Consider the following 25,555-nt stretch of genomic DNA (forward strand, 5'->3'; position numbering starts at 1 on the left):
ACACACGTTTGTGAGTACTAGTTAGGAAAAACAAAAATCACACTGCGCAGCTTACACTCACATTTACCCACCAAGACCCAGGCTCACATACTAAAATATCACTTCTACCATACAAATGAATGTAAAAAAGCTTTACCCTGGCAACGTTCTTCATCCCTCAAATTGTCTCGTATACATAAATATTTGCATTAAAGCTTTGAGAGACAAATACAAGCGGTTAACCAAACACAAGTAGGCTTACACATAGTTTGGGCTGAAGCATGTATTGTCATCCTGCTGTGTAACCCACCAGTTCCCACAATTGCTGTTTGTCTCTGCCCAGTCCAGAAAAGGCAGGTTTCTTGCAGTTTCACATGCAAGAACACGTTGCTTTAACGAGCACCAAGTGTTTAAGTTCTCAAATAAAAGGCACTTACAGTAACCTGGTAGATAGATGCTTTATTTCTGTCATTAATATGGTCTGTATTGAATGTGAGATTCTCTTACATAAAATAGAAGTTTGTAGTACAACAAAAACTAAGATAAACAAGGTGTTTGTTGCACATTATGTCAAACCTTAAAACAAAAATATGGAGTAATATGTATTTAGGTGTCATGCAAGTTTGGCTGCTGCATGTACAATCTACTTATAAACTGAAAGAAATGCAAATGCACACAACATTCAAAAAGTAATAAAAGATGCCTGACATATGAAAGATTAAAACCTTCCTGCTAAAGGAACAAAGTAGGAGTTAACTAGACGATCCAACCAATACCAACACAAATTAATACTACTTACCATAAATCTATGCTTAAACTTGGTATAGGCAGCTTTGGTGATACCACTTCTACTGAAATAAATCACCCAGATTCTAGATATTCATTCTCTCTCAATGTCTTATTTCATTTTTTGTGAATTAAACGCTGTCTCCAGCGTTAAATGCTGCTGTTAAATACATTCTGGTAATGCACACCTAAATCTAGTACTGCCAAGAATTCCAATTGCCTCCTCTCAGTTTTCATAGGTGAGAGTAATCCTGGCATGATGGGTATTTTCTGACCCCCTTGCTTACATAGGATTCCCCCCCTTAAAATTTTGATGTGTATTAAAAACTGCTAAAAATGTTTATGCCTACTGCTATCATAGCCAGGCAAATATTTAATATCAAAAAGCTCCTAAAAATAAGGATTGTATAAGCTTTGAGATGTTTAAAAAAGTTTTCTAACCCACTACCTTCCTTGTGCCACTCATGACATGTTAAAATTCTCCATTAATAAATTATGCTCCACCACCTTCGTTATTAAAGTGATAGGAATACTTTCCACACCCTGCATAGTACTGGTTGATCTCATAAAGTTAACTAGAGAACCTGACATCATTTTTTGTAATTTTACATACAGTGCATATGATGCTCGCTCTTTCCATCTCTCATAGCAGCAAGCCGATTCTGCCACTATCTGTAGCAGCACACCCGGGAGTGGAGAGGAAGAGTGTTTGAATTATAAATAACTAAAACTACAGTGTACAATTCTATTTACCTGTCAGTATTTGTTGATACCCATCATAACTTGCTCAAAATTAACTGCATAAAAATCTCTACAACAAAAGCAAACCAAAACATTCCTTCAAAAAAAAAAAGACATAAAATAAGTGCAAATACCTAAAATAGGCAACTAAAGCAACTGTTGTGACCTGTATACCTTTAAATAAGGACAAAGATTTTTCATAAATAAAAGAATGCTCTCTTTGCTCTTCAAACATTTAGTAAGTATATAATGGTCAAACTTAAGTGCAGATATAATTGTTTTGAGATCCAAGGTGCCAAGTTTCTTTTTTTAAAAAAAATAAATATTTAAAATGCATTCGTTTTTAGTTCCTGTGCAGGACAAAGTACTCCTGGGTCACATATAGGACCCTACCATTCCTTTCTAAACATACTTAAACAAGGTATAGGAACAGTTGCTGTATAATACAGGTATACCTTGCAATTATTTTGTAGACCAACATGATTTAAGGGTTATAGTGCAATCTTTTCATAGATGTAACATACAGTATAGATTTGTACACTTCACCACTGTAATTCTTCTACTATTCCATACTTTAAACTTGTCCTTTTTTCATTTTAGCTGTTTTAACAGGAAACAACGTTGGCTTCTAGACAACCTGCATACATATAAATATCTACATTTAAGCTTTAAAATGAAAATAAATTACAAAAACAGACTCCTTTTGAATTTACAAAACTTTCCCTGTTCCTACATACTGTACAATACATTCAACAATCATCTCATTTTGAGATTTATGAAGAAAATACTGATGCTTTACACTAAAACCTAATTCACCCCCCTCTGCCTACTTCTAGTACCATTTGCAAATAAATATATTTAACACTGTAGTTAATTTCATTGTTTTGCAGCATACCAAAAAAATTAGTAGTGCAACTTTCTATCCTTCCTTTATACTCCTTTCCATTGTGTTTCTTTATATACTAGAGAAATGCTACATAAGCAAAAGCACATTCAGTCATGTATGTTGCTCATTTGGAAACGAGTAACAACCTATAAACCTACTCTATATTGAAAATGCACTAACAGAAAAAAAGCAATGCAAGTCAAAAGAATAAATATGAAAAATAGACTTAAAAACTGTATGTTGTCAGTACTGCAATGTCTTCTACCATTCTTTATCATATTTTAGGGTGTTACTTTTTTAATCGTTACGAAATTCATTGCAGAACTGTTTGTACTATCCCTTCGTAGAGAATACAAGAGATTCGTGTCTGTTCTTTGCCAGTCAAAAGAAGAAAGGGAGCTTTAAGGTAGCTTTAAGGTTTCCCTTGGCAGACCGTCTCAAAGTAAAGACTTAATTCACAAGTATTGTGCTGGAATCGCCTTCAACATTGTGTCTGTTTCAATGGAAAGAGATGGCTGTCAGTTGCAGTGACCATCACAGGATCAGAGCCCTTGAAGTGCTGTTGGTAGTCGTGTATGTGCTCAGATATCTTCTTGCTTGTTCAGTCATGATAAGCTGGTCTTCTGTTTTTCCATAAACAACTGCTTCCCACTCACAACTTGACTGCATAAAATAAAATTCAGTTAAAAAGATTCTTTTAACTAACTAAAATACTTGAGCAATTCTCGTACAACCTTTCAGAGTAATGATAAATTACTAAAGTCTATCAATACTGTATTTTATGCAGAAGGATTCAGTTTTACAACACAATTCCTAAAACCTGTGACAAAGCTCCCTCTCCACCCCTTAATCCAGCTCCCTAGCAGTGCATCTGTGTTATGCTTTACGTTCTAACACAAAAAATGAAAAACACTCTTAAAAAGAGACTAGTTCAACAATTGATACATAAAAGGGAAGTTAATTAATTAAGTAATCTTCTCTTTGGATATCTCCCCCTTCAAATGTGCTAAGTTCAGCCAGCAGAAAAATACATTATTAGCAGGTGTCTGGAGACACCAAGGAAGGCAAAATGATTTGGCAGCTGAAAAAGAATCCTGCAAAGGACTTCACTGAACCAAAGTGACAGCTGTGGAAGAATGGTCAGATGTTTTGGGAATATATTAGAAATGGCAAAGGAATTAGGAATAAAAATAATGAATGGAAGAAAAACTGAGCCACTAATCCTGCTTCTGCCATGAAGCAAACTCTGAATGTTTACATAATTTATTGAATCTCAAGCTGACATGTAGCAGCTCTAAACTGGACATGACGCTAGCAGATTGTAGCATAATGAAGAATGCAAGATTCTTTCCCTCGTACACTGAGATGGAAACTGATCCAAAGGATCAGTTCTACATATAGATGCACAGACAAAATTAGCCATTTGAGTTTCTCTATAAATTTAGCAGGACTTGACTCATGGAAGGGACTTGTGGTTAGGGGTAATTTCTCAGGGGAAAGGGCAAAAAGAGAAAGATGGTTCAATGAGAATATTTGTAAATATGACTAAGCTCCCCTTTTAAGTGTTCTTAAGAATATAGTTCTGTGCCAGATAGATGTATTCACCTTTGCTGCAATTCACAGCGGTTAATTCTTTTTTTAAAATATCACAATTAATTGAGGTTTGTTCTTTCTTCTCATAAGAAAGGATCAGAAAGTACTATTGCTGTCTCTGTACTTAAAACCACAAAATTGCTAAAGCACTTAAGTGGGACATGGAAGATCAGGCACCAGGTACCCTGCCTGCCTTTTTTTTCTTTTTTCTTTTTTTTTTTAAAAATACAGAGCTGTAGATACTCTGAGAAGACACAAAAACTTTCAACATTATCTCCCCATGGGGCAAACCAGAACAGGTACCAAGTCAGGTCAAAGAGAATCTCTCCCTAAACATGGTAGTCAAGACACACACAGAGGAAAAACTAGGTTCCACAGTTTAAACAGAATGGAAAATATACAGACGTACAAGAACAATGATGTTACAAGAACAATTACCAAACAGAACATGTGGATGAACCCTGCTTAATGAATCCCACTGAGCTTATTATGAAGTACCAGCCAAATTTTAGAAACTTAGGTGGCTCTAGAGGTTTAGTTTGCAACAAGTCAAGCTTTCTTACTGCTAGACTTGGGTACGCAAACCTGTTTTGTAAGCCTACCCTATCCTGACTTTTTTCCCCACTTTTCAATCTTAGAGGTCACTCAGGGAAACATCAGGGTTGTATTTAAAGAACTTAGCTATGAATAAACACTTTGTGGACAAATGACCAACTTACAAGAAAGAAGGATCACGGAAACACTGACCAAAACTAGATCACTGAATTGAACAATTCCAGATATTAGTACAAGACAGAAACCAAAAAGAAATTATTTGTTTGCTAACAAAACTAACAGAATTCTTTGCATCCAGACCTGAAGAGCTTTCTCCAGTTTGACATTTTTTGAAGCACATGCATTCAGTTTCTTCTTTATTACTGCATTTGCTTTGTTTGCTGGATTTGTATCCTGGTTTTCTGATGTCAGGTTACATCTGTTGTCATGTATTTCCGACAATGGTATCATTAATAAAGATGTGGTATATGCATTTTCTGACTATTGACAAAAAAGAATAATAATTAGTATTTAATGAAAAAAAAAAAAAAAGGTCTTCAACTGCTGTGATCAGAAAAGCCAAAATGTAAACAAAGCAAATACTATCAGAAAGACCCTAGCAAAGAATCTGGAGGAAAAAATAGCAATGAACGGTATATGAAGAACTAGCCTCGCCTATACTGGGATTCATAGTCAATACTGAGCACAGTAAAACAAGTAGCTGCTTGCACGATTCGAGCATTACTGAGTAGCTGGTTTCTTTCATGCAAAGCCACGCTGCAGCTGATTACGTTTTGTTAAGAAAAAGACTTGATAAAGTGGTAACTACAGAACAGTTTTAAAGGGAAAAAAGCTTGTAATTCAATCCTAGTACAACCCTTGTGAAAGTAAGCACAAGGAAGCTGCAGTAAAAAAATTAAGATCACACCAGTATTAGGGGGAGGAACTGGTTTAAGAATGGAAATAAGCACTGGATCATTCCAAAAGAGTTTTATGTGCTGATAATGTTTATGGAAATAAAAATAAATTAATTCAGCTTCACTATAGCAAAGCAGAAGAAAGGTATATGGTAATTTTAGAGAGCAAAATTAGATGAGAGTAACAGTTGCATATGTACTTGTTCGCTTACAAAACCACACCATTAAACTGCGTTAAACTACCTTTACATATTTATTCTATCTCGTACCTTACTCCTAACTTACTACCACATGGACACACAATTTCTGCTTAAGGATTGGTACATTTTAAAATCAGATACTACCACTATCTCTCTGGCTAAGAGCGAATGTTCCTGTTGCAACCAGCATCCCTCATTAAAATGGAGGAAAAGTGTATTTTTCCCAGTCCACTGCCTTTAGTATACCACAACGTCACAGTGTGTCTTTCATTTAGCTTAATAACGCGAACACCAGTGATGCATAATATACCATGTCATAACGAGGCATTCCTAAGAAAACACCGGGCATTTTGTTTCTGTTTTGAACGGCTGCAGCAATGCTGCTCCTCACAAGACAGAGATGTTCTTGGGGAAGCAGGGAGTTTCCACTAGGTGGCAGAGCACCCAACACCCAGCGGGCAAACACGGAGGCTTGGCACAGAGTCTACGAGGCATTTAAGAAGGGAATTAAGCAAACCAGCTACAATAGCAGAAAGGGGTATGACTTAAGCCCCTGTTCTTTTTAGGGACTTTGGCTCCTACCTCTTGCATATAGGTTTATACCTGATCAAGGGTCACAGACCTTTGCTCTTTCAGAATTAAACATATACATACATTAATTTAACAACTAGATTAGAATACAGTTTTCCTACAAACTACAAGACTGAAGATTAATCTATATAACCACTCAACTAGCAAAATATTGGGCTACTTTTTAAAGGAATGAGGGACCAAACCAGCCCCATCTCTGAACTCTTGATGTCTTTGTTGTTGAGGCAGAAGTATTCAAATTCCTTCAGGCAGAGGAAGCCCACAAACCTCATCTTCTACGTGCTTGGTATTTCTTAAAGTATTCCCCTACTATGTGAAGCAGGAAAAGGAAAAACATGCTGCCTAATATGCAATTAGGTATCTTCAGAACATGTCTGCCAGACTGTCAAGCATGCAAAACATGGGGGCAAATGCCACCTTCCTGGTATATTACAGAGAGCTTCAGTGTGCCATATATTACAGAATCGTAGAATGGGTTGGGTTGGAAGGGGCCTTAAAGATCATCTAGTTCCAACCCCCCTGCCATGCTAAAGTTTATAGGTAACCAGCACGGAAGCAGCTTTGCTATAACAGCAAATCTGCAAAGCATCCACATTACTTTACCAGTCCTGCTCCGAAGGCCCGAAAGGAAGAATTCATCCATGAATTCAAGCCCAGTGTTCAAGTACTGCTTAAGTACTTGAAGTAGTATTTCAAATTGAAGATGATTTTCACTTTCTAGATATATGAATCTAGCCTCAATCCAAGCACTTTATTTTAGTTGGTAGAATGAAAGATACTCAGTTCTATATTAATACTGCTGTCAGTGATGCTCTTCAGTAGTTTAATACTTACCGGTATCTCTAAACTATTCTCTTCCGTGAAGCGCTGGGCACCAACCTCTTCTTTTTCCCATGGATCTAGGACCAGTGATTTTCTGACTTTTTTAGAAGAGTTGTGCTGCAATAAATATTTTGCAGAGAAAAATTGTAAAATATTATTTTAAAGCAGTTATTTCCTATTTAAAATTATTATTGTAATGTTACCTCCTGCTTGCAGCTTTTATACACAGCATCATCTTCCTCTTTGAGAAATATATCTGTTCCAGTTTCCTCTTTCAAAACTTCCCTAATGTCTTCCTCCAAGAAGGCAAGTGGTTGTGACTAAGTTAATTAAAATCAGAGGAGAAAATACAGGAAGTCTATTAGTTGCTACTTTTTACCATATTCTACTTTCAGCTAATGTAGGCCAGAAAAGAGATCTTGCAAAATATAGCAATGGATAACGGATTTAAGCTATTGTAGTTAACAACTACATATCAACATTTCAAGGCTATGCAGATTTTTTAATGCATTTTACGCCACACTATTTCTAGCCAGATAAAATATACACATGCACACAGTGCCTCAAAAATGCAAGGCAGCATTGAAGAAGACATGCAAACTACTTGCATTTATTAGCAATGGCTATCCACTGACAAAAGGAATCAAAATACTTTATATATATTAAACACATACATAAACCCATATATGTATATATAGATGCAAACATACTAAAAAACTGTACTAGAGAAGTATGACTGCTATTGGGAAAGGAATTTATATCAATCTAAACACAAATCTTTGAATAAAACATTGATAGTTCTAAGTACAGTACAGAATTTCACAGAAGCCATACAGATGGCTCCTTTGTGTACCAACAGGAGAAGAATTCCCTTAAGCCCTCAAAATTTGATTTTGAACAGGAGGTTAATAGTGGACAGAAACAGGAATGCCAAACCACTCCATTTGCATAGTGAGAGACTGTGAATCTATAGGGTAACACAGATGGTGCCAAGCCCTGTGGCAAAGTCTGAGCTACCTTCTGTGTTCGCAAAAAAGAAGTAGTCAATATATATTGGCTGGAATTTTTTCAGAACTTGAAAAGCATATGTCTACTGAATTCCAAAAGTTATTATGCATTAACATACCTTAGCTAGGCTAGGAAGAGAGCAAAAATTGAATTCATTTGGAACAAACAAACAAAGAGTAACTTTATCTACAGTCAACAAAAAAAAAATCTTCTGTGACAGCCAGAAGAATCAGAGGAATTATGAATTGCTACATTAAGATTTTGGATTTAAGGATGAAGAAAATTGTAGACGTCACTCAAGTAAGCCCCTATGAAGGATAAAACACTACCAAACATCTTCGCATCAAAAAAATTCTCAGAATCCTAGCGTGCTGTGGTAAACATCTAGTTTGAGTCCTAGCCCTGCAGAAGAACCAAAACCAGAAAACAACTCAGCTCTTACATAGTCCAGAGGATTCAAAGATAATGCAGTTTTTCAAGTCAAATGTGAAAGTTGCTTAAAATAGCGAAGTCAGTCACATTCATCTGCACCAGTTTGCTCTTAGCAGATTACCCAGTTGGAGGACCCACACCCATTCACCCTCTCACTTATAAATTTTCTTTTGAAAAAACAGAAAATTGAAATCAAAATCTCAGACAATGCTACCACCTCATAAGAGGTACAGTGTTAGCAAGGCTACACAAATTTAAAACAACTCACAAATGCGGAACCAATGTGTTTAAGATTACTATGGATCAAATGATGATATGTACCGAATACCATTCAAAAAGACAGTGCCTCCATACTACACTGAAGGATAGTAGTCTAACTGACAAAATATGAAATATTTTTGGTTCACATTCTAGCTGTTCTCTATGGAATATCACTGAAATAACAGCATTGTTGGAAAATACTTTCTAAGATCATGCTGAGGCTTACAATATCTCAAAAACAAGAGGGCATTTAGACATTAACAAAGAAGAAAATAAACAATGTCATCAACATACCGTAAGTTTGAGGGGACCATACTTTTTTTCCTGAGCAGCCAAAGCATTTTTAAAAGGAGTTGGAGTCCTTGGTGTTGAACCCAAAAGAGATCTTCTAATTGTGGGAGTTCTAAAACTATTCAAGCATAGAAAAGTGCTCATACATGCATTTTAATATTTTACTTATCAACAGTTATGTAATAAAAAGAATCTAAGAAACATTTTAAAATACCTTAATTTACACAACAGGTATCACCGCCGTGAATCTGAAAGTACTAAGATCACCATAGCACTACCCCAGGTATATTAAACTTTAATTGGATATTGTTTGGTGTTTTAAAAAAGGAAAAAATTTAACTAAATACAAGTCACTTTCTGTTAAGTTAAAAACAGGAAGCCAGTTTGTTTGTACACAAGCATTTAAGTGTTAGGGGGTTTAAAACTCATTCACAGTATGCATATAGGTAGATTAATTTCTCAATGTTCAGAAAAACTTGTTTGAGCAACACACCAGATGTTTAATGTAATAATCTTACCCCACATTTTCCTTTTGATCTTTTGGTGTCATTTCCTTGTGTAGAGGAGTCGTAATAAGAACTTTCTGCCCACAGATTGGAGTTGATGTAAATGCAGGATTTTCAAGGTTAAATTGTTCATTTCCAGAGCAAGTGTTGAAAAACTTAAGTGCAAGAGAGAAAAAAAAACAACTAAGCAACCTTAAAGGACAAAACTTCAACACTGTACTGAGCAGTAAAAAAAAAAAATTTATGTATATATCTGAAAGGCTTTTACTGACAAACCCCAATAAGCTATTCTTGACTTACACTCCAAGACATTTGCAATATTTATCACTGAAACCTTGATTTTCTCCTTAAAATCCCTACTGCTTAATTAAGTCAGAGACAATAGGTCTCTATCAACAATTATTTGCAAGAGAAAGTGTGAGCTCAGACATAAGTTGCCGCTCCCCTTCCCACTAGTTAGTCTTCAAAACAGAGGAAATAGGTTATTTAACAATTTATTAAAGTACTTGTAATTTATAATCCAGCCATTGCAGTCTTCATAGTTTACCAATATTTAAAAATAAACTCACCTGTGATGGAGAAAATGGTAGTGTTTTCACTGGTGTATGCTTTAGTGCAACATTGATGGCATCATTACACAAGCCATCATTCAGTTCATTAACTGGTGATTGCCCAACACGCAATCTCTTTTTCTTTCTTAGGATAGTAGGCGGAGTGCTGAATTTAGTTAAGCTTGGGGTTGTTGGAAAAACTGCTTCTTCCTCACCACTGATGCTACTGTGTTTTTTGCCATCAAGCACAACGCTGACATTATACTGGCACTCAGCAGTCCCTTCATTGTGTGGAATCCGCATTAGTTTAACAGGAGCTGGCTTGACAGGAGATACAACAGCCTCCGAAAGCTCAAAACCGGTGACGTCACTCCACGCTACAGGATCCTATGAGGCAAGGTGCAAAATACTCAAACACCAGCAGGCTTATCCAAGATTATTTTGCAATGTCCAAGCCAATCTAACAGTTCTCTACCTCCAAAAGCCATATACTGAATTATTCACCCTGTATCTTCCATACAATCCTAAAACACAATATTTTAAAACATAATTCATTTAAAACAGGCAATAAAACAAATCACTCAATATGGGTGAAACTACAGACAAGTACAGCAGAAGGTAATTTCAAGAGTATTTTACACATATTGTGTAAGTTGATGTTCCTAAATAAACACTTCTTTAGAATAAATATAGACTTACAGATTCAATAAGCTCTAGCGTCTCTGCAAATTCTGGAATGGTTTGTAGAGATGATAACATTGTATTTGCTTCCACAGCCAAATACCTAGGGGGGGAATTTTGCTGAACAGATGTGCCGTGGGTCTCATCCATGCTGTAGAAATCACTTGTTTGTTCCCCAAGGCTATTTAGTGTATTAGACACACAATCTTCCGTGACAAAACTTCCAGACCAACAAGGTAAGTTTCCAGCTTGCTAAAAGGTATGAAGAAACATGTCAATCTTATTCAACTTAGAAGTTGAAAAGAGTGAATTATGTGACCGCAGGGAGGGAAAAAAAGGTAGTATGCGGAAAGATTAAGCATAACTATTAATTTTCTGCTTTTGCAAACACTAATTATCTATTTGCATTAAGGCAGTTAGTCTTCTCCTTACACTAACATACTCAACATTCTCAAGTTGTGTAAGATTTTTATCTTACCTCTCATTCATATCTTATACATGCTTATAACTTAGATAATTATGGGTTGTATTGGAAGCCATCTCTGATGCAAGTTTTCTGTGTTCCTGAACATCAGTATATTACGAAGTCATCTTCACTACAGAACACAGGTACATTTTAGGATTAGAAATTGTTTCTAGAATGTGAAATACTTCTTGTTTGATACAATTTTTTTTTAACACGGATTCTGCATTGACAGTTTACTTAACTTCTGAATGGTTATGCCGTTTTAGTACACTGCTTAGTACTCAAGAAACAGATTTTCATTTCCACTGGAAATCTAGAATAAAAGCAGATTGCACTAAATTGGCAGAATGTTGCACTGTTTCAAGAGAATGCCAGGAATAGCTCCACCACAAAAAACTGGAAGTTCAACTGTAATCTAAATTAGTGATCAGTATGATTGGGTTGGTTAGGTGTCTGAGGTTGTTCACAGCCCTCTGTTCCTGAGGAAATAAGTGACTGTCATCTGCAGGTTTTTCACCTTTCTTTGTGGAACAGATGATCAACATTGCTGATCTATAAAACTGAATGCCGCCGATATCAACAAGCATGCAACCTCTTGAAGAGGATTAAAATCTTGGCTCGTAGGAACAACTGCCAAATTGCAAGTCATATTTCTGCTGTTTTCACAGTTTAGAAAACTGCACTAATAATAATTTGCCTCAATTGTAATATATAGACTTTGTTTTACAACCCAACAGACATAGGTCTGATTTAGAAGGTTGAGTGAAAAAAACCCACACAAAACCAAACATCCATTTACAAATTGCTGAGGATTAATCTCAGTTAAGCATATTCAAATATTTACATAAATGTATAGTCCTTACAGAAGACACTTGTTTTCTTCTGATTTCATTCTCTGCTGACATAAGTAGCAATTCAAGTTCCTTTATTTTCTTTTCTTTATCAGGATCATCATCGATAAATGACTGCTGAAAAATTTAAGAAAGAAGCCATTATTATTTTCCACTGCTGTCACCCCTCCACAGTACAGATTCTACAGTGTAACACATTTTTAACAGAAATCCACACAGAGCAGGATATTTTGTAACACAGTACTCACTTGCAAGCGAAAGAACTCCAGCAATTACCAGGAAAATGATCTGATGTTAAAGTGGTATACAAGCCAATATTTTAACAAATTTCTAATACGGCCTGTAAAAGCTCAGTACATTATAGAACTTTTTAACCAAAAGTCACTCAGTTCTGTGTTTAATAGCAGCAACAATGTTAGCACCTTAGTAGATGTGCTTGTGTTTTCATGTGCTTTCTAGAATTTCAAGTTACTTATCCTCACTAACTGTGCCGGAAAGTGTTTCAAATCAGCATTTGCTGACAGTGTCTACACAAGCAATCCTACCACTACGATCAGAAAAGAAAATTAACTAGTTGGTTTTGGTTGGTTGTTTTCTTTTTAACCTCCTTAAAACTGCTATAAATATAGATAAGTTGAGGATTTATGCCACGAGTTTCAAAACTAGTTATACTCCCCAGTTTAGGGAGGACTTCAAGGAGCAGAAAGTATCTTATACTTTTCCGTATAGTGCAATCCAGACCGTCAAAGGCCATATGAGGCCTTTGTTACGATTTGTATTCTTATACTGAGATCAGAGAAGAAAACGCAACATGAAACAGACAACCTGCACAGGGCAATTTAAGGTTAGGTACCGAGTTCTGCAGAATGCCTCTAAATGCAGCTAGCATAAACAAAGTATTTATTATTCCCTGTGTCAAAATAATTATTTTACTAATTTAAAATTCACAAAAATCTTCCAGGAAGTCATATTGTAAATCAAGATCTACATTCAATCTGCAACACATGAGGAATTTCAGATATATTCTAAGTGAGCCCAAAGGAGCAAAAGGAAATAAACATATCCAATTTTTTTTGTTTTGAAGTTTTTCAATACTTTAGAATACATTTAGAATGTTGTAAAAGAGCACCTTCAACTGATTGACAGAATTTTATCAGTCAGAAAAAATTAAAACCTATTGAGAACAAAAAAGCACAGACATAAGTGTAAGTCACAGTAAGTTATTTGAACCAAGCCTTTCACATAGGGTTATATTTATTACATATATAAAGTAGTGAAATCTTGTCTTTAAATCTCTCAGAAGCTAGGTAATACTAACAGGTCATAATTTTAACCTAAAGATTTAACTAGCAGACTATGTTTTAAGCCATAATCTGTCAGAAATAAGCACAACCGTTGTGTTTCTGGCATGTATAAAGACAGATCCTTTTATCCTACCTAGAAATACTAATTAAGCTAGCAAGCCTACTTACAGATGAACACTTACATAAAACTACGTGTATGATGAAGACTTAAGGACATTTTGAAGTTATAGGTTTTAAACTCTTAATTTTACAGCATAATACACAGTACATTCTCCTAATTTACAATGCCCGTTAACAATTTACCTGAACTAAGTTGGAAGAAGCTGAGGCATGTTCTAGACAGCTGCCTTCTGGTGAGGCATACTGGTATGCTGGAATCTAAAAAGACACAAATCATTTTACAAACCCTGAAGAAAAGGAGGCTATAAAATTATCTCTAGTTTATTGCACATAAACTATTTATTATGGCTTACAAATCCTAAATTACCATAACATCACGAAAAAACTCAACAGATCTTCATTCTTTCAGATTTATTTCTTGTTCCAAACCCAAAAATTATTTGAAACTGGGAAATACTAATTATTCTGGATTTTGAACTTACATGTGTCTGAACGGGTATGTAAAATTGATTCTGAGTGTGCAAGTGTTCCATAGTCAGACAAGGTTGGGGCTGTTTGGATGAACTAGCTCTTTCAGACTTTATATCATCTTGCAAATATCCTTCCTGTTCCACCTTTCTTCGCATTGTTGAATTCCAGTGATTTTTAATTGAATTATCAGTCCTAAAATGAAAGTGTACAATAGTGACTGGTTTCCATATGTCGAAGTTTAACATACAGCGTAAGTTACAAGGTTTGTACAGTAGGTGAATTTGAAGCCACAAATCCAGAAAGCTCCGGCAGCTTGATTTGGCAGAATGACTTAAGAGCTACTCTTCTCAAAACTTCCTACTAAACGTCCATGACTAAACGTCATGTCTGCAGGAAATTAAAAGCAGCAAAAGAGAAAGCCTTGGTTCTGGCTGTTATCATGGGTGAAAGCCTTTTTTCTTGGCCACTTGGAACCACCATGTGTTCTCTGTCACTACACTATTTACCCTCTGCTACAAATTTGCAGAACACGAAGCTAAGGCAATCATCCTACTGTCCAACAGCATAAGGGCACTGTGGCTAGTGCTTGCCACTGGAAGACATCTCTTCTAAAAAAATGACAGCCTGCATTCCCAGCTTTGAGTTTTATGGGCGGCTTTGTGGAAGAACATCCCACTACCTCTTGGTGCCCTTGATCTTGTATGGGGAAAGCAGGCGGAAATCACTTTTAACACTATACACGCATTAAGGCAAGAGTGGAATATGAATGCATTATGGTCTAAAATACTAGCAATATTATTACTAGCCTTAGAGAGAGGTAAAATAAAAATCTCTTTAAGGCCCATTCTTCATTTAAGCTTAACTCCAAGAAGTATTCCCCTTTTTCATCCCACTAGTGTGGGATGAACCCTACAAGTGTTCTAGGTCTAGGATCCAATCTTCAGCTAAGAGTCTCATCTTGGATTTATTTTCAAGAAATAAGTTAGTGAATTAGGAATGCCTGTGTCCTTACAAACTCGTCTTCCTTCACTGAAATTCTATTAAGATGCAATCCATTCCCTTCCCCTTCTTTCAAAGGATTTCCTGTGATTCATGGATTGTGTATTTAATCTAAACGTCAAGTTTTTAAACACACATCTCCAAGGACTCATTTTCCCAACATAACAAGTTGGGAGACATTCCTCGGGCACTGCTAGACAGTCACCTCCTAAGCACACAGACTGAATTCTGAGAGGGACAGCTTAACATTGAATTTCAATTAATAGCACAAGGTAAAAAAAAAAAAATTTATTTCATTAAACTCTTTATACACTAAAATTTTGTTTTCCACAAGTGAAAGACTTGACACTTGACTTGATCACACTTGAAAGAAAGATAAAGAGAACAACACATACAATTCATTATTAACTTAGAGACTACATGGTAACCAACTGGCTTTGCAATGCGTGATTCCTAAGCCTGAACTTGTGAAGGTTACCAAGATTCTCTTTTTTGAGTGTCCTGTTTAACAAGAAGTGTTCCACAAAAAGTAAATAAAAAAAGAATTTCTGATCTTAAACCAGAAAGAAAGTCACCCCAGATGCATATTCATGATGGCACTTTGATATCAAGTCATAGGATGTTAATGCATTCTTCCACTATTACTTGTAGTGACAGTTTTTTTTCTAAGTGAACAGGAGGATTTTTGAAGGAACTTGCAGAGTGTTAGAGGTCTTTTTATTGGTTTTATGGCTTTTTAAGAATACATAATCAAATGGAAAGGATATTAAAAAATTTTAGTATCTATCAAGATAAAAATGTTGTGACATAGGTTTCAACAGATGCTCTGTAACAAATTATATTGGAAAGAGTTGTGCGATGATCGCTTCCCATATTCCAATACTTAACATAAACAGAGTTGAAAAGCACCTTCCAGGAAGAAGTTTGGCTATTTCAGCCCATCGGTTTCCCAAACGCTTGTGAGCTTCATAGATTATTCTGTCCTCTTCTTCTGTCCATGAAGACTTTTTTACCTCAGGATTGAGATGGTTATGCCATCTCTCTCTGCACTGCTTGCCTATTCTTCCTTTCAGATGTTTTGCTATTAGAGACCAGCGCTTTGGACCATACTTCTGAACTAATTCAATAACCTGGAACACAGATGAAAGCATGTTATAATTCCAAACCCTAATTTTCCTAATCAAAGGCTGATAACACTGATAAACTCACATTTTAGAATAGGATAATAACAGTCACCTTGATAAGATACTAGGCCTAAAGAGGCAGACAGTGTCTTGGGATTTTTAAAAGTATTTTTCAAGAAATCAGAAAATTGCTTATTAACTCCAAATTCACTGTGTTTAGAATATATGTATACACTGATGAAAAAATTAATTTAGAAGTTTCCTTTCTGTTACCCATTACATAAGCTGACATTAAGACAGACCAAAAAAAAAGAAGCTGGTAAAGATGCTTGGTTTGACTTTTTTCAACAACATACATATGAGAAAAACCCCACACCTCTACTCCCAACTTTCATCCCATCTCTGTGTGTTTTTACGCCTTAGAAGCTTTTTCTTAAAAGACTGATGAGAACTGTAAAAAAGAGATTAGGAAGACCATATTCACAAGTTGACAAATACCAACTTTAAATATCTTAAAACAATTTTAAACAGTGGGAATAAGCAGTCGATTTGAAATACTGCATGTGAAAGCTATATGCACACCTCCCTACAGAGTAGAACAGGTTTTTCAGGCAAAAAGCTGTAGTGTGGATTAACAGAGATGGGGAAAAGGAGTCTAAAACACCATTGGTAGCTTCATTAACAGCTGAGTATGAATTATTTTCCCTTATTCACAACCCCTTTAAGTCTGATGGGTTTGAGGAACAAGGGGTATAAATGAGACCTTTGATCTTTGGTGCTTAAAAGAGCTCTCCTCTATTTGGTAAGCTAGGGTAGTTCAGCTAGCAATCTGAGCAAAGGGAAATGAAACACTTGAGCAGACCAGACATTCCATCTACTTAAGAGCAGCTGCATTTTCTTTTTCCTTCTCACACAGCATAATGTAATGTAATTACCTATGTCACAAGATACATCATCTTTGTGGGGATGAAACCTAAGAAAAAGTACACATTCTTAGCAGTCACATGCCAATTTTATTACAATGAAAGAGTACAGTATCAATTAGATTTTATTACCCTCTGATCTTCTTCTTTAGTCCAGGGACCTTTAATCAATTCTGGGTTTAGTACCTTCTGCCATCGATGCTGGCACTGAAAATCTGAACGATTCTGAAATAGTTTTAGAAGACCGGTGTAGCTGTTAAATTCTTGAATACATAAGACTGTAAATATTAGCTAGCCAGAACTGTTGGCTTATTTCAAATTAAAAGACTTATTCAGACCTTTGTTCTAAGTATCGTAGTTAAATTCTCCTTTATTATTTCTTCTTCCGTTTGCTTATAAAAAACTCTTCTCCAGAAAAAAAAAAAAACCAAAAACCAACAGCCTTGCACAAAGCTCTAATCTAATTACTTCAGTGTTCTTACTTGATAACCAAACTCAGAACTTACTCTTTTCTAAAGAAAAACTTAGAATTATTTTTATCCTCATTACTCCACACCTTCTCTGAACCTTATGTGATTGACAAGCTTTTGACATTATCTATAACCTATATAAGGAAAGACATTTTTAAAGCAAATACTTTTCCTTTCAAATAATATGATAAACATTTTTCTAAGTCTCAACTGAATATATTCTTAGCTCTTTACTACAGTGTAAGGGAAACCAATTTATATGAAGTTTAGCTAACACATACTAATTAAACAACATTGCTTTTTCTGCTCAGGACAGATGGTGCTTTTCTGTAGCTTCACTAAGGATCTTTTGAAATATTGTTCCCAGTTATGAAAGAGAAGTAAGCTTTCACTTAGCCTCCTAAAAACTGTTTGTAGGAAAGTTTTGGGCTCTCAGGGTAGTTGGTCCAATCCTTAGAAACATGCAGATAAGAGCCTGCCCCACCACAGCATAGTAGTACACCTTTTATAACACTGGCACATGATGATTTAATCTCTTCAGTGCAAGCTGTTGGATAGCAAGTACCAATTTCAAGGTTTTGCTGGGCTTGTCTACCAAGTAAAGGTGTTACCATGCTACGATGAAGTTAAAAAAGAAGCAGTCTCCAAGACCAGAAAAAATACTCAAACCACTGGTTTGGGTTTTTTTTACATCTAAAATTACGTTGATCACAGTACCTTCAAGTTAATCACAAGTAGATACCATATGATTAAAAAGCACACTAGAGTTTGTTACAAAACACCATTATTTCCTGACGGAAATAAGCTGATGGAGACTGGTTCAATATAGGATAGCTGTTCACATTTTCAATGAAAGAAAAAATTTGAAACTGTGGCCTTTCACTGTTTTTACCTCCCAGGCATTTCTGAAATTATGATATATCTGGGGGAGAAGAAAAAAAACAAATGATGGGATAAAACCATAAAATCGTTTCAGGTGTGCCTTAACCACAATAAATTGAAAGAGAATACAAGCTGTGTTCCCTCTCTTGAGAGTCACCTTTAAGCCATCGTCACTTTTTTGAGCAGAATAGAGGGAAGTTTTACTTGTGCCCAGCCCAATAGTGAAATGGGGTTCTGAAAACATGGCAGTTTGAGCGCCTTTACATGCTAGTAACTTAAGATATACTTGGTCTTCCTGGGCAGCCTGCTCACGTTGACCTTGTTTGAACAGGCGGATCGCACTAGATGATCTTGAGAGGTTCCCTCCAACCTCAACAACTCTGCAATGGGCAGTCTGATCCTAGTGTGTTTCCCATGATAGCTGGGGAGCCTTTTTTCAACCTCACTTGGGCTCAGCTGAACAATAGCTTTCTGTCTCCAGAAGATTTTGTTTTCAGCTGAAGAACTGTTTATTAAATTAAACTGTTAGATCTGTTGAATGCAACTCTATGCTGCACCTGTAGATCAGTATCACCAAACGTATTTTTGAACAGTTTAATATAAAAGCTTTTTGGTATTATCTCTTTCTCCTCTGCCATTCATTCATTTCACTGCTTTTTGGAAGGGGATAATATACATATAAGGAATAGTAATTTGCTTATGCACCCCTTAATCTTAGAAGCTTTGAGTTCGTTCCCTGATAGCTATACTTTGCCACCTAGGAAAAAAAAAATAAAAATCAGAAGCACCACAGTTGCACAAGTATGATTAGAACAATGAAAAGTTACAGTTGTTCAGCATTTAGAATTCAAGTCTATTTTTATGTAGTTACACAGGAATTTCATACAACTGTATCATCCCACTCAATATTACAAGAACCACAAAGGCAGGGGGGTGGGTGTAATTTTTTTTTTTTATTTCTAACATTTGAATATTCAATACTAGGTAGTGATTTCAGCCTTAGAGTCTAACCATGCTTTTATAGTAGGCATTTTATAACATTTAATCAGAAGAGAAACAGATATCATTGATTCTATTTGTAGGTATTTTCTACCAGTGCAGCTCATACAGCTGAGGAGTCATTTAATGTTTGAACCAACAGGTCTTCTACTCATTCCACCCAACCACTGGAACAGAACAAGAAATTTTAAGAGCCAGTAGGAAACTTCCGAGAAACCCGCTGAGATTCCGTTCATAGCAACTGAAGATATCATTGGGTGAAAAGTTTTACATAGGTTAGGGAAGCAGACGTCACTGAAAACAAAATCAAAAAAAACCCCAAGCACCACCCACAAACAAAAAAAACAACAAACAAGCAAAAACTCTTAGGAAAAGGGATATGGGGTGGGTTACATCCTGTAGATATAACCACCACCAGTGATGCAATCAACAGGAAGCAAGAATATACTCCAGAATGAAAACAAATAGCAAGGGTGGACAGAAGGCATCAATTACTTTTGATTATTTCAGACCATCACTTGAGCCCCAGCCTGAGCTGATAAGGTTCTCCAAGGCCTAAGCTAGTTCTCAAGCCCAATTTACAAGCACCCTTTAAAATATTTTTTACTATTATGTGTTTCTGATTTCTGTTTCACCTCATTTCCAAACTAGATACATGACTAAAGTAAATAAATATTAAAAGGGAACTTAACTGAAACAGAAATTCAACTTACTTGAAGATGACTAGCAATGAAAGCCCAATCATCCGTACCATTTTGTTCCACCAGCTTCTTTAGCCTTTCATCCTGTTAAGACATAATCTCAGCCAATAAATGTTACATGCTATCCCAATATGATACTAAATAATAACGTTTCATGCGCTACCAATATCATATAGGAATGAAACTAAAGCCAAAAAAAGTATTACCTCATCACGTGTCCATTTCACCCTGTTACATATCTTCTTCAAACCTTTTTGCTGTAGTACTTCATAGTCATGATCCACATATTGAAGGTCATCGTCTTCCTCACTGCAGAGTACAACAGGAGAAGAATATAGAAAAAGCGTTAAAAATAACTCTAAAGAACTTATTTTTTCTAACTACTTGTAGCTTTTTTCCAATATGTACATATTATTCTAAAATGACATACAGAATTTGCACGAACATAAGATCTGCCTCCAGCAGTGGCCTATATTCACCATGTCAAAGGAACAGAGTTAACTCGAATTTCAAGGCCCTGAAGTAGGATATGGACAGATAATTCATTCCAAGTCCAGACTTAAATTTGAAGTAAAAACTATTATTTAAGGTCATGTTTTTGTAATACATTTATGAATCTTTATTTTACACAAATGAGCTTATAAGATAAAGTAATTTGCTAGTCTGCAAAATGCATTAATGTTCCAACTCCGTAACTCAAACAACAAACACAACAATGGTGCCAAGTCATTTAGCATCAACTTGATATTTAAGTGGGCTCCTGCCTTGAATAAAAGCGTTTCCTAAATGTTACAGGAATTAGATACAAATCTTTGGAGAGAAATATTCCAGCAAGACATAATTACAGTATCAGTGCTGACCCTCTAAGTTAAGAGTCAGAGGGGCAGGAAGCCAGGTCACCTCTGTGACTCCGTGTAGATCACGCTCCACCTGCTGGAGAAATGCATACTTCACAGCCTTGGTGAACAAAGCCTTAAAAACAAGCAGCTCAGGGAAATGTTTCATGGAAATATCACTTAAACTTATATGTCAGTGACTCATGTTAGACAGCACAAATTCAAATGCATGTGGAAATCCAGGCCTAACAACAAGACAAGCAGTTCCTCTGCATTAGTTATAGCAAAGACACAAAGAAGGGACTCCTATCAAAACACACAGCTTTAATTAAAAGCAGTTTCATGCTGCAGTCTTTTCTCCATTTTATTATCAGTATAAAGCACGATATAAACATCACAAATTCATGTTCAAAACTAAATTTATAAGTTCTGCTCAGCCTTGAAAGTTATTTCCATTTTTCAACCCAAGGTTAAAGAGTACTTTCCCAGTAATGGAATTAACTTGTGCAGGTGTCCTAAGAACCGATCAGATGGCAGATTGCTGCATTATTTTCCACAGCATGCAATTCACCCACACAGCATGCTGATCAACCATTTATGTATGTTTGTTATTTCCCACGAACTGAGTACGTTCTCAGTGGCTAACACGAATAAACTGTCATTCAAGAAGCACTACTTCCTCGAAAGAATTACCGCAAGGTAGTACATTCCCAGCTCTTGCAGACACAGTGTATGTAACATTGCTTCTACATCCTACGCCACATCTGGATTTGTTCTACTTAGCTGCATGATGCAGTAGAAGGAGTTAGTAGCATGTAAGCCTATTAAAACTTTGTGGAGCCAGTGAAATACAAAGCGGTAAGGTTGTCTAAACGTCGACAGCAAGTTCTTCAGAATACTTACAAAAAAATAAGCTACAAACACAATGATTGTAAGAGTTTCGCACTAAGTGGCTTGAGACTTGAGAAAATAGGATTTAAACTCACAGGTAACTAAGAGTTTTCACTTCCCCCTCCCACCTTCTTTTTTTGTCTCTTATCCACAGGTTCTCAACAAACTTCAGGAGTATATCTTCTTATTATAAGAAGCGTATCTTGATATTATAATCCTATTTCATACCAAGCAGGCCATACAATGTACTTATAATTAAAATTTGGCCTGTGGTAAAGCTGTTTGTCAACACAACGTCCTTACTCACAAACTGCACGGCAAACTAGTTCAAGAACAGAGTCTTCCATTACATGAAAAGTTGTGGGGATTTTAAAAAAAGAGGAAGGGCTCCATGTACACAGTAGTGATGCTCATAAGAGCACCAGTATTAGATAATGCAGGGTCCCTGCCAGCAGCAGCTGTTTAGAACCCTGCACCTGGATTTCTCCAGCAGCAGGCACGTCCCACAGCCAAACCCCCTTCATGGGGGCAAGGGCCAGCCAAGTGAGCACTAACCTCTCTTGCACCTTGATTCCACATGAATAACCACTTAGTCTTCAGTCTTGTTTAGAACAGGACACCAGTAGATTATAAATCAAATATACATTAATGGTTGGTACTACTAATTTCAGTTCTCAATTAAAAATAAAAGATTTTCAAACACGTTGGGTTCATTTGACAGTTCTTTAGCAGTTATGAAGCTGTGCTAAAATACTGCCCCAAAGTGGAACACAGCCACCAAATTTCATCAAGTAACAAATCTGTAACAATAAAAAAAAAAAAGTATTTAATGAGTTCTGTGCTAGCTGTCTTTGTAATTCTGAGTCGAGAACAGTCAGAGGGAAAAAATTAAGCTTCCAAATGTAAAAACCAAGAGTAGTTTAACAAAATTAAACTTGATTCCATTTGGTGCAAAACAATTATACTTTCTCCTTATTCCACATTTAGATTAACAATCTTAAAGTCACCTTCATGTAAACTTATAACTACAAGATATGAGAGATAGTTATGGAGATATCATTCATCACCACACACTGACACAGTATTCTTCTAGGGCTACTGATCTCCCATCAAATGTTCCTCTGCTATCCACAACGAGTTGCATTTTCAATTATGACATCAAAGCACTCCATAACCATGGGAGATAATACAAGCTAAAGCTTTGCAAAGACGAAACTATTGTTTGCAATACCACAGATGAAAGTCTCTTAAATTACAAAATGCAGATTAGGACTAACAAGACACATTCTCTCTCTGAGCTGATTCTTGCAGACAGCTAAATCCAGAAAGCTCCACCAGTTAGCCACTGCAAGCAAAGCCCCTTAATGAATCTTTGTTCCTTACACACCTAGAACCCCAAAGCGTTGCTTTCTTGTTTTAGTTGCAGTTTTGCAGAAAAAGAATACTAATTTACGAACTCTTCCCATGTCAGAGAAAAATGCAGAAGCAATTTTAGTGTCTGTAACTTTGAAACCACCCCCAATTCCACAAGAAGTATGCAGTCGCAGTAAACCCCAGATGCCATAGGTAACTCACGCATTAGTATTACTCATTGAGCATTCTTTCCTTTCTTAATCCTAATCCTCCTTTTACATTTCTTTATCACTTTTCAGAAACTGATTTTCTATTTGGGACAAGAATAACTATAGCAATAAAACTTCTCCAAGACCCACCTTCTGAATACAAAGTAAAGACACACCCATTTTCATATCAATAAAACAAAAGATAGATCAAAACGATCTGGGGCTGCTGCTGAAGCTCTTGAGGAAAATATTCTCTCCCAGGAATATTCAAGGCTAGATTACGACATCCTCCATCAAAGAATATGTCAAATCAGAGAAAGCAGGTGCACTTAAGATATTGGAAGAATCAGCAGGCCTGAACATCGACTTTAACTGAACAACCCCTAACCTTACATCAAGGCTGTGCCAAAGCCACTTGGGAGCAGAAAAGCAAGAAGTATTACTCCAGCAGAAAGGAAAGTAATCAGCAGGAAAAGCTGCTGCGGAGACAGCGTAGTGGTTACTGACAGGCTCCGCGACCACAGAAAAGAAAAGCGAAGGAGTTGCCTAGGTAAGATACAACAAAGATGGTCTGAGGGAAAGCACAGAAGTGAGAGGCGAGATTTATACCCGAGCGCTGGTGCTCGTAAGCCGGAGGGAAGACAGACAGACAGGTACCTGTGCGGGTGCCGGGCGAGGGAGGAATCGGGCAGAGGGCGGGCGGTGGGCAGTGACACCCGAGGCCGGGGAGGTGGAAGGAGTCCGAGAGCAGCGCCAGCACAGCTCGGCGGGGAGAGGGGGTGGGCGGGGCGGCGGCACCTGGACGGGATCCCGGGGCGATGGGCGGGGGGGTACCTGGGCGCGGGGCGGCGGCCGGGAAGGCAGCGACCGACCGGGCCGGGGGGTCAGAAGGCGCAGGGATCCCCGGGCAGGTCCCGCAGCCACACTCACCTGCGCGATCTTTTCGCCATCCTCGGGGCGCACCATAGGGGGTGGCCGCCACGGCAGCGGGGGGCAGCGCGGGGGCCCCGAGCCCCCGCCTGGGCTCCTTCTCTCACAGCCGGGCGGCGCGGGGGAGGGAGAGGGGCACTGGCGGCTCAGGAAGGTTTGAGGCAGGCAGGGCTCCTCCGACGGCCCTCTCCTCCCCGCGGTATCCACAACGCCCCGACAGCCGCCTTCAGCGCCGGCCCGGCCCGGCGCCCGGCGCGTCAGGCATGCCTCGGCCTGGCCCCTGCCCGTAAGGACGGAGCGCGCAGCGGCCCCTTTCTCGCCTCCCCCCCCGCCTCCTGTCAGAGCTGCCGCGGGCTCCGGCAGCGCCTTCCCACCCCGGGCTACTGTCCGGCTGGGCTCGGCCCCGCCGCCAGCCAGCCCCTCGCTGCCCGGGCTGCGCCGCCGCCGCGCTCGCGGCGGGCTCGGTGGGTGCCGCCGAATCTCGCGCCCAGCCTCCTTCCCGAGCCACCGTTTGAATCTGCGCAGGCGGACTGCCGCCCCATTGGCCGCCGCCGCCGCACGCGACCCGGGCGGGGCGGGGGCGGGGCCCGTCGCCCGCCGCGGGAGGGGAGGGGGAGGGGCGGCGGGGGCGAGGCATGTTGGGGGAGCGAGTCTCCCCGACCCTCCGCCCCGTAACGCCCCGGCGCGAGCGGCCGCGCAACGGCGGGTGAAGCTGCTGAGGGAAAGGAAAAAGCGGCGGGCGCCCCGCGCGGCGGCGCAAAAAGTGACGCTTCTCCTTCGAGCCGGAATCGAACCAGCGACCTAAGGATTCCCGCAGGCCGTGCCTCTACAGTCCTCCGCTCTACCAGCTGAGCTATCGAAGGGAGCTGCGCAATCTCCCCGTCCCGCGCCTCACACTCTTCCCACCCGCGGACGGGGTCCAGACCCCTTTACCCGGGACCAACCTGAGTGTTAAAGCCCTGCCCTAGGCCCAGGTCTGAAGCGGCAGACGGGCCGCCTGACAGGGCGAGCGCCCAGCGGAGGGTTCCTGCCCCCAGGGCCTCCTCCCGGCTACCGGCGGGCCGGTGAGCGCGGGGGACCGGGAGGCGGCCCTCGGCCCCTGACGCCGTCCGCCTTTCCCTCACCCCTCCCTTTCTTTCGTCCTCCAAACCCTTGATGCCGGGTGGTTCCACGCGTGTCTGAGAAGCGTGGGTCTCGTCACGCCCCCACCGTCGCGCTTATGGGGTGGCTGCTCTACCTGCCACTGC

General features: G+C 38.6%; 1 protein-coding gene and 1 non-coding gene across 2 annotated transcripts; both read right to left on the minus strand.

Annotated features, from left to right (window-relative positions):
- Positions 1 to 590: 590 nt before the first annotated feature.
- Positions 591 to 24,759, minus strand: MYBL1 (MYB proto-oncogene like 1). Its single transcript, XM_074577171.1, has 16 exons — positions 24,309 to 24,759; positions 20,296 to 20,398; positions 20,102 to 20,173; positions 17,170 to 17,262; positions 15,900 to 16,120; positions 14,003 to 14,183; positions 13,704 to 13,778; positions 12,109 to 12,213; positions 10,798 to 11,031; positions 10,117 to 10,485; positions 9,560 to 9,702; positions 9,045 to 9,159; positions 7,253 to 7,369; positions 7,062 to 7,166; positions 4,841 to 5,020; positions 591 to 3,055 (listed from the first exon to the last, which is right to left on the minus strand). Exons 1-16 carry the CDS (start codon positions 24,326 to 24,328, stop codon positions 2,927 to 2,929), a joined length of 2,262 nt encoding a protein of 753 aa, XP_074433272.1. The 5' UTR covers positions 24,329 to 24,759; the 3' UTR covers positions 591 to 2,926.
- A 322-nt stretch (positions 24,760 to 25,081) lies between these two features.
- On the minus strand, positions 25,082 to 25,171 carry TRNAY-GUA (transfer RNA tyrosine (anticodon GUA)). The gene is given in 2 exon segments: positions 25,082 to 25,117; positions 25,135 to 25,171. It is a non-coding gene; the product is annotated as a tRNA-Tyr (tRNA).
- Positions 25,172 to 25,555: the final 384 nt, after the last annotated feature.

Source organism: Larus michahellis, chromosome 2 (assembly GCF_964199755.1).
Source record: "Larus michahellis chromosome 2, bLarMic1.1, whole genome shotgun sequence".
Taxonomy (NCBI): Eukaryota; Metazoa; Chordata; class Aves; order Charadriiformes; family Laridae; genus Larus; species Larus michahellis.